Genomic DNA, 17,041 nt, shown 5'->3' with positions numbered 1-17,041 from the left:
AGTCACAAATTTAATGCCTGCCCTGAGCGCCTGGAACAGTGTTGGCACCCAGTAGGCACTCAATAATCACTGACCAAACTCTAGACCGCCACTTGGTCTTTTTCTAACAGACCTTTTGCCACCTTGTTCCAAGGAGGAAACAGGCCTCAGGAGGCGCTCAGAGGTGACCTCAAATGGCTCAACTCAGAAGCTCCGGGAGCAAAGCCACACGAGCAGCTGCAGAGATGAGAAGGAGGCCTGTCAGCGTGGGGCGCTTCCAGGAAGGCTAGCCAGGGGCTGTGGGCGGAGCCGTCGGAGGCGGCGTGGGGCACGTAACTCGCAGGACACCGCCCACCTCTTTGTGGGCGGGGCATAGGAGAGGGTGTGGCGTATGCAAATAATCGCGGGGGCCGGCCAATCGTGGAGCGCGCCGAGGTGCCGGCCTGGGACCGGACGCCGATCGGCGCGCAGGCTCAGGTTGCTGCCGCTTGGAACTTGCGGAGCGCTTCTGTGTCCACGGCCTCGGCCTCTGGATCGGGTCCGTCCGGCCGCGTGCGACAAACTCGAGTGGAAGCAGGCGGAGGTGCGGCGCGGCCCAGGGCCGCAGCCTTCGCAGGCGTCCGCCGCCAGCCGAGCCTTCGCAGAGTTACTCCATGCATCCGGAGCCTGCCCCGCCCCCGAGCAGCAGCAATCCCGAGCTTCCCTTGAGCGGCGGCAGCAGCACCAGCGGCAGCCGCCGGAGTCGCCGCCGCAGCGGGGACGGGGAGCCCTCGGGGGCCCCACCGCTGCCGCCACCGCCCGCCGTCAGCTACCCGGACTGGATCGGCCAGAGTTACTCCGAGGTGATGAGCCTCAACGAGCACTCGATGCAGGCGCTGTCCTGGCGCAAGCTCTACTTAAGCCGCGCCAAGCTCAAAGCGTCCAGCCGGACCTCCGCTCTTCTCTCCGGCTTCGCCATGGTGAGCTCGGGCCGCCCTGCCTTCCTCCCCTCTTCCTGCTTCGGCCGCTCCCCCCCGCAGCCCCGACGGGGCCCACAGTTGGGAGCGGGTTGGGCGTGCCTGGGGTGAGGGGAAGAGCTGGGACAAGCCGTTGTAAGCGCCGGTGGGAAGCCAGAGGTACTGAGTTGTGAGGTCGAGAAGTGGACGACCCGAAATACCCCGGCACAGGTGTTTTCAGACGGGTAACGTGTTGCGGCAAAGAGGTTAGGGGCACAAAAAATGTTCCTTTCCTGAAGTTGATAGTTTAAAAAGTCTGTTCTGCGTGTATGTGTTCAGGAGAATGCAAAAGGTCTGACCCACTGAGGACAGGTGTCAAGGGATGGAGAGGAAGAGCTACCCTGTGCGGTGCCCTCCCACACACCTAAGGCCAGAAGGTATTACCATGGCTTCTTTATCAAATACTGGAGGGGATTTCCTAATGCTTTCCGCTCCCCATACTCCACAGGCTCTCAGCTCTCACTCCCCCACACCCCCCGCATTTTCCAAGAGTCTCAGCCTAAGGTTTGACAGCCACTCCCCACCCTCAGTTTCTTCTCCAGAAACTTGTCTCTGAGTCACGGGGTGTGGGGGAGGAGGGTGGGACATGTTCCCCTTGAAAGGCTCTCGCTTGATTAGGAGGTTGATTAGGAGGTCGGCTTATTTTCTTCCTCTCAAGTCCTTAGAAGACGGTACAAGAAGCGGCTGCAGGAGATGCCCTGGAGGCTGCAGTTAAGCTTGAGAAGTTCACTCTGGGAATACCTTCAGGCCTGACAACTTGGAGTTTGCCTGGGGCAGGGCCCCACAGAACAATTTCATTATTATCTTTTGGTGATGTCAACCTGCATCCACTAAGTCTATCTCCCTCCCCTCACCAGCACTCCCACCCCCACCCCTTCCTGAGAATTAGCTAAACCTTGGCCTTGAGGAAGGGAGTGGCTGGCACCCTTAGTGTTTTCTTGGGAAGGGAGTGTTGCAAGTGTCTGGGTCTCTCCCTGTCTTGGGTCAGGGCAACAGTGAGCCTGACTGCTTCAGAGGATCTCGATGCACCCAGGAGAGGGAGTGATGGAAATACCCCTCCCAGCTATGCCACCTGCTTGTCACTCTCAGGCCAATCGCCCCCTTCTTTCCCTCCACCTTGATTTCTGAAATGGTAAATAAAAACTTATTAAAAAGTTCCTCTGATGCCACTGGGTGGAGGGGAGGCAGAGGCAGGCAGATCTCTTTGAGTTCCAGACCAGCTAGGACCACACAGAGAAACTGTGTCTTCAAGGTGGTGTTGGGGGGGGGGGTTGTTCTCTTGCCTTTAAATATGAAGTTGAAGGGCCCTTTAGTGGCGAAAAGAGGGAGAGTTGGGTGAGACCTATAATTACAGGAGGAAGAGGCAGGAGGATTGCCCCCAAGTTCAAGGCCAGCCTATTCTGCTTAGTGACTTTAAGCCAGGGCTACTTATTAAGACTTTGTCCTGGAGAAAATAAAGGAGTAGCCCTGTAGTTTGTGGTTCAGGCAAAATGATAAAATGTTTCTTCTTTTCCAGACAGAGTTTCTCTTTGTAGTCCTGGCTGTCCTGGAACTCGCTCTATAGGCAGGCTCAGAGATCCACCTGCCTCTGCCTCCTGAGTGCTGAGCTAGTCTGGTAAACAGGACTTGACCGAGGTCAGCAGGCAGGCAGCTAGTTCTTGCTTAGGCACTTGTACCGCCTGCCACCATAGTGCTGTCATCAGTGTCCAGCCAAAGGCAGGTCGCACCAGGCCTGAGGAATGGAAAACTAAGCCAAAAGGTTTCTGTGGACGCTAAAGAGAAAGTTTTACAGTCTGTAGAGGTGAGCCACCACTGTGTCCTCTTCCTTCAGGGGACACCTTCCTTCTTTAGGTGACACTCTCCTACTCTGTTGTCCTCATTCTTGACTCTGCAAGGGGCCAGGCCTCCACTAAAGACAGCGGAGGATTTCAGAAGGCTGGGAGCTCATAACCTGAGTGGGCGTGAGCATCTCCACACTGTCTGGGAATTTGGTTTTCTCAGCCAGGGTGGAGTAGGCTCGTCAATTCCACGCCGGCTTCTCCTACACTTTGCAGACTGGGGGCGGTTGAATCCCAGCACAGCCTCCATGCTGGGTAGCAGTTTTGAAAGGGCTAAGTTCTTGCTGTGAAGCTGGACTTCTGAGAGCTCTGGAGACACGGTCTGAGCTCTGTTTGTGCCCTGCCCCCACTGCCCACTGAGTGAACCTCAAGAGAGGAAGGGGTGCCTGCCTCCCCAATGCCATGGTAACAGTGACAAGTTTCCTGGATTACTCTCCCTCAGCTTGTGAGTCAGCACAACTAACTTCCTGTCCCCAGAGGGCTTCCTTCCTACAAACCTGGAAGAGTTAGGAGCTCACATGACCTTTGCTCTCTAGGGTCAGCCAGGGTGCCTAGAATGCCAGATTCACCTCTTCCTCCATAAAGTGAGGGAGAGTCTCCCAAAATGCCTGGGGGAGATCGAGCCAACCCTTACTTCACATAGGAAGGACAGCCAGGTACCTGTACCTTGACAAGGGCAAGTGTCTGGAGGTTAGTCTTCTCACATGTGAGGTGGACAGATCCTAGTCTCTTGACGTGAATGAAGATTTGCTACAAGGGTCCATGGCAGGGAGAGGGGCAATTTCAGGGTCTGATAATGTACCCTGCTCTTGTATAGTCTGCTGGTGAGACTCCGCAAGATTCAGAATAAACCTGAACATAGGGTAGATATGCATCTTGCAATGTCCTTCGGAGCCAGCCTTCCAGCTCTCCGTACCTAAGGTTACCACTCGACAGCCTGGACAGGACTCCGTAAGGACTCATGCATGGCAATCGGGACCACTGAGGAGGGCAGGCTGTAACGTTAGCCTAAGCGGACAATAATTGGGAAGGTCACTGGTGCAGTAAACAAAATGCTTTCCATGACCTGGGATCAATTATTTTTGGATTATCTTCCTCCTCAAGTTCTGCCCGCCAACCCCCTTTTGTTCCAGGTTCCAGAGCGGGTTCAGAAGTTGGCTGAGATTTCTGGGGAAATGAGTTGGAAGGAGACACTCAAGCCATGAGATGTTATTGGGTGTTTATGACGTCCTCAGAGCTCAGGGAGCCTGGAGATGATCATTAGTGCTGGAGCTGATGAGGCTCTTGCACTAGGCCAGCCAGGTACAGAAAGCTCTAGAAGTGCCATTATGGCATCTTTTTCCAAGCATGGTTGTCCCTGATGAATGACTTGCCTCGGTGAAGTCACATGGTAAAAAAGTGGCTGTAGCCTTCTGAGCGGCACTGAGAGAAAGCAAGCATCAGAATGGTCAGGGCATAGAACCCAGAAGCTCTAGGAAAGAGGAGTAGGAACAGGGACTGCATCTATCCAGCTGGGATGTCCATCTCAGCCCAGCCTCTTCAGACTGTTTCCAAGGTGGGGGCGGGAGGGGGGTGAACTGGCAAGAGCAGTTACAGAGATCAGGGAAAGATAGGGGGTCTGGTGTGACTGGCATTGTGCCACACACCAATTCACTATGGTAGCCAGGCATGGTGGTGCACATCTTTAAGCCCAGTACTCAGGAGACAAAGGCAGATGAATCTCTGTGAGTTCAAGCCCAGCCTGGTCTACATAATGAGTTCCAGGCTAGCCATAGCCATAGAGTGAGACTTGGTCTTAAAACTTTATGGTAGAGGCCCTTGTTTGGCTGTTTGGGAAGTTTGAGCTCCTGTGTGGACAGTAGGGAGCTATCAAAGGTTACAGACCCAGGAGTGGCAATGGCTAATGTGATAGCGCTGGCGAAAGTGGCCGTCATGCAGCTCCCGTTGTGTCTGGAACAAGCCCGGATGGATCCCCTTTTTTCATTCTTGTTTAAACCTCACAGGACTCCTCACAGCTCAGATCGCCACCAAGTAGGGCTCAAGTTCTGGTGTGTCTAATTTGGAGCCTTTTCTCCTCTTCCCCCTCTTGCCAATACTCCCTTAGCTGGTTGATACCCAGGCCTTTGGAGCCTGCCAGATGCCCAATTCTGCATGCAGGATTTGTATGCTGGGCTGCATGTAAATGGAATGCTGCTGAATGTCCCAAGAGGAGGTTCATGTCTGCCCTACTGAGAAGCCTTTTGTGAGACTTCACAAGTGCCTGCGGCATGTTTCTGGAACTCTCAGCTGGGAACAGTGAGCCCCCCCCCAGTCCCTGATTGGTAAGGAAAAAACTCTTCTGAAGTAGGTTTCCCAAGGCAGTGCCCTGTTGATGCGCGCTGGGTAGAAATGGAGGATACTCAGAAGAAAATGAAATATGAAGTTAAAGTGGAACTCAGCCAATTTCTCTGATGAAACATCTCAGGGTCTTTAAGTATGCTGCTAAAGAGGACAGATTCAGACAGACGGCACCACAGCCGGACAGTGTTATGTGTTGGTTTTTTTAAAAAGGATCGTTGTGATTTTTATTTCTTTGAAATTGTGTCTCTCTAGAGCCCAATCTGGCAGGGAACCCCTGCTCTTCCTGCTTCAGCGTCCTGAGTGCTAGGAGGACAGGCATATACAGCTGCGCCTGGGTCAGAAGAAGGGATTTCTCTGTGTAGCCCTGCCTGTCCTGGAACTCACCCTGTAGACCAGGCTGGCCTCAAACTCAGGGATCCTCCTGCCTCTGCCTCCTGAGTGCTGGGACTAAAAGCATTTGTCACCACACCTGCTGAGAAAGCTGTCCTACAAAGTGATGAGGTTCTTATGGCATTGTCATTCATGTGCCTTAAACTTGGCTCTGACCGGTGACCCTCTCCCCCCCCCAGGGAGGAGGACTCTTGTGTGTGACTGTTATTTGTTAATCTCCTTTGGGGAGTGTTTGTCCAACCCTGGGGTCAGCCAACTTTTTCTGTCAGGGTGGTGTGGTTTTCCAGGTAACTGTCGCACTCTGTCATTGGCCTTAGATGTTATGTAAATTAAGGGGTGTGTTCAATAGAGGGGTGTGGGCCTATAAAACATTATGTAAAACAATCTGAGAGCCCTAGTTGATCAACCTTCGGTCTGAACTTTGGTCTCCAATCTGCTAAAACTTGTTAGTGCCAGCCTTACTGATTTTTATTTGTTTATTTTGAGACAGGATCTCACTATGTAGCCCTGGCTAGCATGGAACTGTTGTAGACCAGGCTGGCCTCCAACTCCCAGAGATCCACCTGCCTCTGCCTCCAGAGTGCTGGGATTAAAGTCATGCACTGCTACACCCAGCCTTGGTGGTATTATATTTCTACAAGTAATATATACATTCTAATAAAATAACATTCAGACCAGTGGTGATGGCACACACCTTTAATCCCAGCACTTGGGAGGCAGAGGCAGGCGAATTTCTGTGAGTGCGAGGCCAGCCTGGTCTACAGAGTGAGTTCCAGGACAACTTGGACTGTTACACAGAGAAACTCTGTCTCTAAAAAACAAAACAAAAGATATCGATCATATCATGGACGGGAGGTGTTGGCGCACACCTTTAGTCCCAGCACTCAGGAGGCAGAGGCAGGCAGATCTCTGTGAGTTCGAAGCCAGCCTGGTCTACAAAACGAGTTTCAAGACTGGGTCTATAGCTACTGATAAACCCTGTCTTGAAATTGAAAAACAAAAAACCAACCAAAAAAGCTATCACGTCATTAGAAACATACCTAGAAACAAAAAAAAAGTTAAAAGATGGAGCTAAGCAATAGTAGCACATGTCTTTAGTTCCAGTAGCACTTGGGAGGCAGAAGCAGGCAGATCACTGAGTTTGAGGCAAACCTGATATACAGAGTACCAGAACAGCCAGTACTACACAGAGGAACCTTGTCTCAAAAAAGTGAAGGAAACAAAAAAGTGGGCATTGGGGTTCACACCTGTCATTCTAGCACTTGGGAGCAAGAAGATCAGAAGTTCAAGGTCATCCTTAGCAGTGAGTGAGAGGCCAATCTGCTGCAATAAGACCCTGTCTTGAAAAGGAAAAAAACACTTCTTGTTCTTTGGAATGTACTTGACCCAAAAGAAAAGTTAAAGGGATGCTTGGCTGAACCTCAGTTTTAGAACACTTGCCTGGCATATGCAAAGCCCTGGGTTTGAATGATAACAGCACAAAGAAGAAGAAACGGCTAGGCATACACTCAGGAAACCCAGACAGGAGGACCGTAAGACCTTGTCTCCAAAACACTGAAGCATGGGTGCTGGGCAGTTGCCTTGGTGGTTAAAATGCAGGTTGCTGAGCAATGGTAGCCACACCTTTAATCCAAGCACTGGGGAGACAGAGGCAGATAGATCTCGTGAGTTCGAGCCCAGCCAGAGCTTACAGAACAGCGGATTACACAGAGAAACCATCTTAGAAAACAAAAGGAAGAAATAAAACACGTGGCGCCTGCAGGGGACCTGGCTTTGAGTCCTAACACCCAAATGGTTGCTCACAGCCATCCATATCTCCACTTCTGGGGGTCCACCACCCTCTTCTGACCTCTGAGCTCATGTACCTAACATAAGTTCAGGCAAAATCCTCACATAAAATAATAAATCTTAAAAACAAAGAAAAATGTGGGCCGGGCGGTGGTGGGCGGTGGTGGCGCACGCCTTTAATCCCAGCACTTGGGAGGCAGAGGCAGGCGGATCTCTGTGAGTTCGAGACCAGCCTGGTCTACAAGAGCTAGTTCCAGGACAGGCTCCAAAACCACAGAGAAACCCTGTCTTGAAAAAAAAAAAAAAAAGAAAAGAAAAATGTGAAGAGAGAGACAGGAGGATTGCCAGTCTGAACTACCAAGTGAGGCCCTGTCTCAAAAATAAAAGTGGTGGGGGGAAGACGGGGACGGAAGACACCATTGTGCTGAATTTACAGAATGACACCTTTACTCAGAGAAGTGACAGCCTCATCATCAAGAGTCAGGTGTGGTGGCGCACGCCTTTAATCCCAACACTTGGGAAGCAAAAGCAGGCGGGTGTCTGGGAATTCGAGGCCAACCTAATTACACAGCAGGTTATAGGACATGAAGATCTACATGATAGAGAAAACCCTGGTCAAAACAAAACCAATAAATAATAAATAAAAATGAGTTCAGTAGATGGGGGGGGTTTCGTTTTTAGAAACAAGGTTTCTATAGTTTTGGATCCTGTCCTGGCACTTGCTTTGTAGACCAGGCTGGCCTCGAACTCCTCCTGCTTCTGCCTCCCGAGTGCTGGGATTAAAGGTGTGGGCCACCACCGCCCGGCTTTCTTCATTTTTTTTTTGAGCCAGCTAGGGGGTCCAGCACACACCACCACCCCTTTGACCCTGGTGTGCTGGCCCTTCTGCACCTGCCCTTGGGTTAAGGAAGATTGAATGCCAGGCTTTTAGGAGGGTTTGCCCAGTAGCTGTGGAACAGTATTTGATTTCCACAGTATTGTCTGTCCTTCAGAATGGGAGGCGTTATCTCTGGAATTCTCTGGGGGGGGGGGGTGGAGTAGTGAGCCCAAGCTTGTAAGAATGGATTGCATTGACAGGCTTCAAGAGTAAGTGGTTTTTAGTGAAACTTTTGTTTCTGTTTCATAAAAGAGTGCATATCTATTTTTAGAAACATTTATTAGAGTGCTGGGCTGCTGTGGTCAAGAGAGTTTATAAACCACGGGACCGGATTCAGATCTCTCAATCGATGGCTTGCATTTGGAATGGAGTTGGCAAAGGCAGGCAGCTTGGTGAAGCTCATGTGCCTGGGGTCTGGGGGTCTCCCAAAGGCTACAGCTATCCATAGGGTGAACTGAAAGAACTAGGTAGAAGAAAGCCATGTTGCCCACTGTGGGTAGAGGGGTTGGGCAAGGCAGGTGGGGGGGGGGGCTCTCTCCAAAGTACCAGAGTGGCCAGGTGCGCAGGGTCTCCATGGAGCCCAACAAGAAGGTAAGAGGTGGTATTCAGGTGGGAGGGAGCACGTGGCTGTCCGGGTCAGCTGGGCCTTGCCCTCCCCAGGATCAGTCATTGTTAGCCTGTGCTTCAGCGCTAGGATCCCCAGTTTCTCCAGTGAGGGTCTGTCGACTGGTGGGAGCTGGGCACCGTGGTCACCGTTCTGTCGGTTAGACCCTGTACGGCCGGGTTTGTGAAGGCCCCTGGCTGACTAGGAGCTGTTTATTTTGGGTTAACAGCCCTGCTCCCTGCTATATTTACCTTGTGAAGCTGCATGCAATCTGATCTGATGTGATCTCCTTGGATGCTGCTGGGGCCCCCAGATGTCAGCTGCCAGATCCTGCCAGGCCTCCCCTGACTTACTCCCCTAACCCTGCAGGACATACTCCTCGTGGGAATCCTTTCAGAAGAGGACTTAGGCCTGTGAACAGTTTTCACGGGGTTCATGATTTATGCCAGCCCCCTCTTACTCCTCATTCAGAATCACTTCTTGTATGTAGCCCTGTGCCATTGAACTTGGTCCTACACGTGGCCAGTGTGCATCCTGCCAGCCTGTGTGGCTGGACTTCCAGGAATGATAGATGAGGGCGACCAGGTTCCTTCTGGAGCAGCAGGCCCTTCCTCTTCCATGGGGACTTCAGCCTTCCCTCAGCCCAAGGCTGTGAGGACACTGACTTTTGTGCCCTAGACCGTGTGTGCCTCGGTCAGGTTTTATGACCCTGGTGATGCTGTCATGCAGGGATGGTCAGTTGACCAGGACTTGGGTGGAGTACACTTCTCTGCTACCCACACTGGGAGCTTGTGCTGTCTCTGAAAGAGATATACCAGGCCCCCAGTGAGGAATAGCGTGCAGGCCCGGGGAATCCACCCTTTTTCTCTTCCACTTCTAGCTCTTTGTTTTTCTTTTTAACTAAGATTTATTGAGCTTCTCCTTTGGCCAATTCTGTGCTAAACATTTACACATAAAAACCTCATTTAACCTCAGTGACCATGCGAAAAAGCGCACCCTCATTACACACAGGCCCTGGCGTGGCCCTGCGTCCCCTTCTCTACCCTAGCACAGCATAGCTGCCTTTCTGCATTGATCTCATTTCTCTGAGCCTCACTTTCCTTGTTGGAAAATGAGTAGTGAATGTGTGTCTGTCTGTCTGTGCACTGTGCATGGAACCCAGGGCCTCCCCGCACTAGACTAGCACACTCTTGCTAGTAACTAGTAAGAATCATTGATGCTCTCTAAAGTTTATCCTAGGTCAAGCAATGTTTAAAGGGCATTTTGTGCTCACTGTGGCGCTTCGTCCCTGTCACAAGCAGGCCTCCATCTTACGGAAGTAAATCCTGGAGTACTGAAGCCGTAACCGCTTACTTGTCCAGGGTCCCCAGCTTTGTGAGCTGCGGCACAGGTTTCACGTTCAGCCTTGTGTTGTGGGTCTGTGTGCTAGACGCTCCACAGAGGGGGGCAGGATGCCACGGGAAGGTTGCTGGGATGCCGGAAAGTACACAAACTGACCATAAACACCCCCAGCACCAGCCCCACAAGGCAGCTCTGCACATTCCCTCCACCCCAGCCGGCAGGAGCCAGTGGATCTGTGGCGGCTCCTCCAGCCTCTCCTGCCTGTCCTTTCTCAGGTTTCAGTATCCGGAACAGCAGGCCAAAACAGGAAGAGGAAGTGTGGGGGTGGGGAGGTGGCCGGAGGTACGGCTGCTGAGGGTACCAGGCTCCTCCAGGTAGGGGTAGAGACTGGGTCAGAGCCTCAAGATGTACCTTGCCTTGTGCTCTTCCATGCCCCTCACCCGCATGTACTGAGTTGCCCAGCTCCCTTGCCCGCATGGGCTCAGAATAATTCTCAGGGTTGGCATTAGGCCACCAAGGAATCTTAAACAACAGTCAAATGCCTCATGGCAGTGCCCCAAATTTACATGAATTTGAACCGTTTTATAAATTCTCAGGCAGGAGCATCCTTGTCCTTGCTAGTCGTGGCAATTCTTAGGCAAAACCTTTAAATCCTGTTGAAGTGTTCTGGCTGTTTGCAGCATCCGCTCCTTTCCTCAGACTCTGGGCTATCTCTTTGCTCTGATCTTGGTCTTACCCCTTCTATCTTACAAAGACGCTTGGGTCTGGACAGAAGCTTTAGAGGGATACTTGGAATGGCTCTGACTTGAGCCATGTCCACCAGTGACCTGCTTCTCTGGAGCTGAGCCTGTCTCTCCAGCAGGAGGGTGAGACCTGCAGGATTGCAGGTAGACTGGGATAGGAATGAAGGGGTTAAACTGAGTACTAATAAAACCTATTTTTACTGTGCCCCTCAGGTTTTAAAGGTTTGTCCACACCACCTGCATTTACCATCATTTTGCTTTATTTTCTCATTAAAGACGGGGTCTCGCGTAGCTCAGGGTGTTGGTGAAGTTGCTGTGTAGCCAGGGATGACCTTGAGCGTCTGGCCTTGCCTGTACTTTCCCAGTGCTGAGATTCCAGGCATGAACTACCACCCCTGGTCTGTAGTCTGTAGTATAGCTGTGTTGGGGATTAACGGGGCTGAGTGCATGGGAAGCAGGCACTCTACCGAGTTAACATTCCCCAGCCTTCCTTTCCCCCGTCTCTTTGCTGCCCTTGACCCTCCAGCCCACATGGGCAGACCCTGGCAATGCACCCAGTCGCCCACATCTGATGAACTGGCTCCTTTGCAGGACGGTGGTTTGCAAGACCCAGGTGTAAAGAGCAGGTGGCAGGCCCAGAGTATGACCCTGGTAACCCCAAATCCTCAAGTCTCCAGGAACTTGGGGAGCTGGTGTGTGAGCCCTTGGGCTAAAGGACATGGCCGTGGGGCTTGCTGGCTGCTGAGCCAGACAAGATACAGGCACAGGGTTGAGTCTGTCTGTTCTGAGAAGCTGCTCTTGGTTCCTTGTTGGCCTGTGCACTCTGTTCTCAGAACGGACCTAGATGTGACGTGAGAAGGCCTTCACTTCTCTAGCTTCCAACCTGTTCCTTGTCCCCCGAGCAGGACATGAAATAGAGTCCTGTTTTAATATGACAGTGTGGGGCCAGATGAAGTAGTGGACGGTAGTTGTTGGGTTTTTTTAGGTTTTGTTTTTGTTTGTTTGTTTGTTTGTTTTCAAGACAAGGGTACTCTGTGTGGCCTTGGCTGCCCTGGAACTGGCTCTGCAGACCAGGCTGGCCTGGACCTCACAGAGATCCACCTGCCTCTGCCTCCTGAGTGTTGTGGTTAAAGGTGTGTGTCACCACCATCCTGTGATTTTTTTTTTAATTTATTTTATATGCATTGGTGTGAAGGTGTCAGATCCTCTAAACTGGAGTTTTAGAAAGTTGTGCGCTGTCATGTGGGTGTTGGAATCGAACCCGGGTCCTCGGTAAGAGCAGCCAGCCACTGCTCTTAATTGATGAGTCATCTCTCCAGCACTGGCTTAGTTTATTTTTAAGGTATTTTAAAGTTTTCTTGATCTGGAGAGATAGTTACGCAGGTAAAAGTACCAGCTACCAAGATTATCAAGCTTTGTTTGATTTCCAGGATCCACGATAGAAGGAAAAAACTGTGTTCCCCCCCACATACACCCCAAGGCAGAGACAAATGGATCTCTGAGTTTGAGGTCAGCCTGGTCTACAGAGACTCTGTGTTGAAAAAACACAAACAACAAAAAAATTACAGAATGCATAATATACTTTACTGTCTTCCCTGTCTCTGGTCAACACTGACAACAGCAGCGTTCCCATGTGGAAGATGTTTCTTGTACACCAGCAACTCTCTTAATTGTTAAAATAGCTCTATTTTCTATATGGTAAGGCTCAGAGACACTGACTTCCTAAGGACACACTGCTAATGGGTTCATTCTTGCTGTCCTCGTCAGTAGCTTTTGCTACTTGGAGTGGGTAGGGCTCTATCATTCCCAGAAACGGAATCTGAGAGTCCAAGGGACAGGTTGGTGGGAAGGGAACTAGGATTTGGCCTGCTGCTCACTTCCCTGTTCCCCTCCCTAGGTGGCGATGGTAGAAGTCCAGCTGGATACAGACCATGACTATCCCCCGGGGTTGCTCATTGTCTTCAGTGCCTGTACCACGGTGCTGGTGGCCGTGCATCTGTTCGCACTCATGATCAGCACCTGTATCCTCCCCAACATTGAGGCTGTGAGCAACGTCCACAACCTCAACTCGGTCAAAGAGTCGCCGCACGAGCGCATGCACCGCCACATCGAGCTGGCCTGGGCCTTCTCCACTGTCATCGGGACGCTGCTCTTCCTGGCTGAGGTGGTGCTGCTCTGCTGGGTCAAATTCTTACCCCTCAAAAGACACTCAGGCCAACCGAGCCCGACCAAGCCCCCTCCCGAGTCAGCAGCCGTCGCCAACAGCAGTGGCATCACCCCGGGGGAGGCGGCAGCCATAGCCTCCACTGCCATCATGGTCCCCTGTGGCCTGGTTTTCATCGTCTTTGCCGTTCACTTCTACCGCTCACTGGTCAGCCATAAGACAGACCGGCAGTTCCAGGAGCTCAACGAGCTAGCAGAGTTTGCCCGCTTGCAGGACCAGCTGGACCACAGAGGGGACCACTCTTTAACACCCGGCACCCATTACGCCTGAGTCTTTGCCTTCCCACTGGCCCTGGGGAACTTTCAAGCTTTTGCCTTAACGCCCTTCCCATGACCTTGTCCTGGCCGGATCTAGAGGACAGCCTCTGCAGGCGGCTGGGCTTCGCAGCAGAGTGTGGAGGGAAAGAGGCTTTAAAAAAAAATCACTGCACTTTGAGACTTTCTTCTGTGAGAATAAGCACTCCCTGTTCTTCCAGCTCTGGGTCCCCCTCCTGGTAGGATGTGGGGGTGGTGTGGGACAGATGCTCTTTGTCCAATTGCCCCCCCCCCCCCCCCCCCCCCGCACCAGTGCCACCCGGATGCTTCCTGTCCTCCTCAGCCTCCTTCCCAGTTCGTGTGAATGTGTGTGTGTGCGCGTGTTTGTGTGTGTGTGCACGCGCGTGTTTGTGTGTGTGTGCACGCGCGTGCTCGTGGGCGTGTCACATAAAATATACACACAAGGGACACCTCGTGTCTGCGTTTCTTGGGTCTAGACTGTGTGATAGAATGCCCTAGTCAATTGATCTTTTTGAAAATTGAGGAAAGGGGCTCAGGGACAGAACACTGGCTTCATGGGGCCAAAGCCTTGGCCTCGGACCACCAACCTCTACAACAATTGTGTTGCTGGGCATGGAACTCAGGACTTGACCCGGCACTCTTCCACTGAGCTATACTCCAAGACATGTAACTTTGCTTGGATAAAAGACGCCTTTGCGGGGTGGTGGTGACAACACACACCTTTACTCCCAGCACTTGGGAGCAGAGGCAGGCGGATCTTAACAGCACTTGACTGCGCTTCCAGAAGACCCAGGTTTGATGCCTGATATCCGTGTTGTAACTCACAACCATCTGTAACTTCCGAACAGGAGATTCAACAGCCTCTTCTGGCCTTTATGGGGACTAGGCACACATGTGTTCATAGGCATGCAGGCAAGGCAAAAAACACACACATTGAAGAATTTTAAGAGTCCTGGGTGATGGTGATGCATGCCTTTAATCCCAGTGCTCTGGAGGAAGAGGCAGAGGAATCTCTTAAGTTTGAGGCCAGCTTGGTCTACAGAGCAAGTTCTATGACAGCCAGGGCCAGACAGAGAAACTGTCTTAAAAAAACAACAAAAAATAAAAGACTCAAGGCCAGAGAGATGGCTCAGTGGTTAAAAGTACTTGCTGCTCTTCCAGAAAACCAAAGTTCAGTCTTCCAGCACCCACATAGGACAGCTCACAACTGCCTGTAACTTCAGCTTCAAGGGATCTGATCCCCTTTTCTGGCCTCACTGGGCACCAGCATACATATGATGCATGCTCACATAGATACACAGCTATTCTTATTAGCTTAAATATGACCTAAAAACAAAGCTATTTCTTTACATAGCCACAACTCATTGATCAAATTAAAAAAAACAAAATGAACAAAACTTGAGAACAGGATTTTAAGTAGCCAAGGCTGGCCTTGAACTTGTGGTCTTTCAGGAACATCCACTGTCCAGGTGCTGGAATTAACAGTATTGTGCACCACACATCCACTTAACAGGATGCGGTCAAACCTAGGACTTCTATGTTAGGCGAGTGTTTTGCTTTGTCTAAATCCTCGGTACAGATACAGGAGATTGGATTTTGGGTTCACTGCAGTCACTTCCAGATACTCAAGTTTAGGACCACCCTTTACAGCAGTCCATTTCTCCACCCCATGTATACTAGAGTTGTCGCTTAATGTCTACCTTAGTGTGGAACAGTTGCCTGGCTTCTGCCTTTTCCAGACCGGACCTTTGGGGGTTTTATTAAGATGGCTTCATGTAGCTCAGGCTCGCCACGAACTTGCTATGAACAGCTGATACTCCTCTGTCTCCCATGTTCTGGGATGACAGGTGTACCACCATACCAGGTGGCTTGCAGAGCTGGGAACAGACAAACCCAGAGCCTCCTGAATGCTAAACAGGCTCTCTAGGGACTGAGCGACATCCCAGGACAGGCTCCAAAGCTACACAGAGAAACCTGTCTCAAAAAGCAAAACAAAACAAAAATTTTTTTAATGTTCATGTGTGAGTGCTTGCATGTATGTATGTGTACCACATGCATGCCTGGTGCCTTTGGTGGGCAGAAGAGGGGGCCACATCACCTGAGACCTGGACTTCAGTTGTGAGCCACCATGTAGGTGCTGGGGACAAAACATGGGTCTTCTGTGAGAGCAGCTGGTGCTTTTATCACTGAGCCATCTGTCCAGCCCAGATTTTAACTTTTTTTCAAGTGCCCAGAGCTCTGGTTTTACAGAATGCCGTGTTAGTTTAGCTTCTTGATAGTTGTAGCCGTTATGTGTGGGGGTGTTTTAAGTACTGCGTGCTGCTCATTGGACCCTCAGTGTTCTCAGCACGCTAATCTTCACTGCATGAAACAAAGTTGATGTTCAAGGAGGCTAATGTAGCTGGCCTTTGCATCACGTGACCAGGGAGGGACAAAAAAGGCGACTCAGAGGCCTGGTGTCAGCTAACGGTCTTGGACATGTCAGTCCGTGTTGATGAAGAGGGTACGACAGAGACATTAGTTTGTGTCATGGCAGCCAAGAGTCAAACAAGGGGACCTAGGAAGTGACCACAGCGAGATCCAGTCCCCGGGGATTCACATCCAGTGGCCTTCCTGTCGAGCGCCACCTCCCATCCTTCACCACCTCCCAATAATGCTGTCGTGCCTGCTGGCCAGAGAGCCATGACTCCCCGCCATTGATTAGGTCAGAGACCTTGTGAGCTAATCGTCTTTGGAAATGCTCGCACAGTCCCCAAGGTGCTTTACTAATCCCCTGGGCTTTTCCTAATCCAGTCAAGTTGACAGTGAAGATTAAGCATCTATCACAATAACTTGCCAGAACTCAAACCCGGAAGGTGCCTCAGAGCTCAGGGCCTCGAAAGAATCTTACCCAGGCAGGGTCTGGCGTTGCCTGAAGAACGGGAAGGTGCAGGGGCCCTGGGCCTGCCTTGCAGGGCTACACCACTCCCTGTGGTTCACACTGGGCCACCTAGTATTACTTCCCTTGGGCTGTCCGATGGCTCAGCAGATAAAGGGGCTGTCCCAGAGTTTGGTCACCTGAGTTCATATCCCAGAACCCGCATGGCAGGAGGGGAGAGACAGTTCTCACCAGTTGTCCCCTGACCTCACACATGCCATATGGAACTTGCAGACACGGTCACAATAAACATAAATTTAAAGACATTACGTACCTGACTCCCACAGGCCCTGAGTTTGAGAAGTGTCTGCCCGGAAGCTCCAATATATAACGTGGTTTTGTTTGCCTTCTAATGGTGCTGAGAATCAAATGAAGGGCATCGTGCATAACAAGCAGGCATCCTACCACTGAGCTGTATCCCCAGGCCCTATAAAGTAGCTTAGGGGCCTAATATTTGTCGTGCTCCCATCACTTCGCAACCATCCTGCGTCTCGGCATCACTGCACAAGGACCATCCTTGAGATGCTAGGTACGACTGGGGAGGGTCCCAAGTGCTACCTCTGCTCCCCAGAGAAGCCTGGCTATCACTTAAATCTCCTTCCTGCTTCTCTAGAGACCCAGGATCCTGCTGGAATTACTCCTGGGCAATGACTCTGAAGTCTAAAGTTTTGTTTCTTGAATGTGTCTGGATCCAGAATCACCCGGCTGACTTGTAGAATGTAGATCCCCG

At 51.3% G+C, this 17,041-nt stretch overlaps 1 protein-coding gene across 1 annotated transcript; it reads left to right on the top strand.

Annotated features, from left to right (window-relative positions):
* Nucleotides 1-410: 410 nt before the first annotated feature.
* On the top strand, nt 411-15,412 carry LOC126504218 (calcium release-activated calcium channel protein 1). Its single transcript, XM_050146379.1, has 2 exons — nt 411-938; nt 12,793-15,412. The coding sequence occupies exons 1-2, from the start codon at nt 633-635 to the stop codon at nt 13,387-13,389; spliced, it is 903 nt and encodes a 300-aa protein (XP_050002336.1). The 5' UTR covers nt 411-632; the 3' UTR covers nt 13,390-15,412.
* The last annotated feature ends 1,629 nt before the right edge of the window (nt 15,413-17,041 follow it).

This window comes from Alexandromys fortis, unplaced genomic scaffold, assembly GCF_014885135.2.
Source record: "Alexandromys fortis isolate MF-2015 unplaced genomic scaffold, M_Fortis_MF-2015_v1.1 scaffold_56, whole genome shotgun sequence".
In the NCBI taxonomy this organism is placed as follows: domain Eukaryota; kingdom Metazoa; phylum Chordata; class Mammalia; order Rodentia; family Cricetidae; genus Alexandromys; species Alexandromys fortis.
The sequence above is the reverse complement of the archived record's forward strand: the minus strand, read 5'-3'. Positions and strand labels throughout refer to the sequence as shown.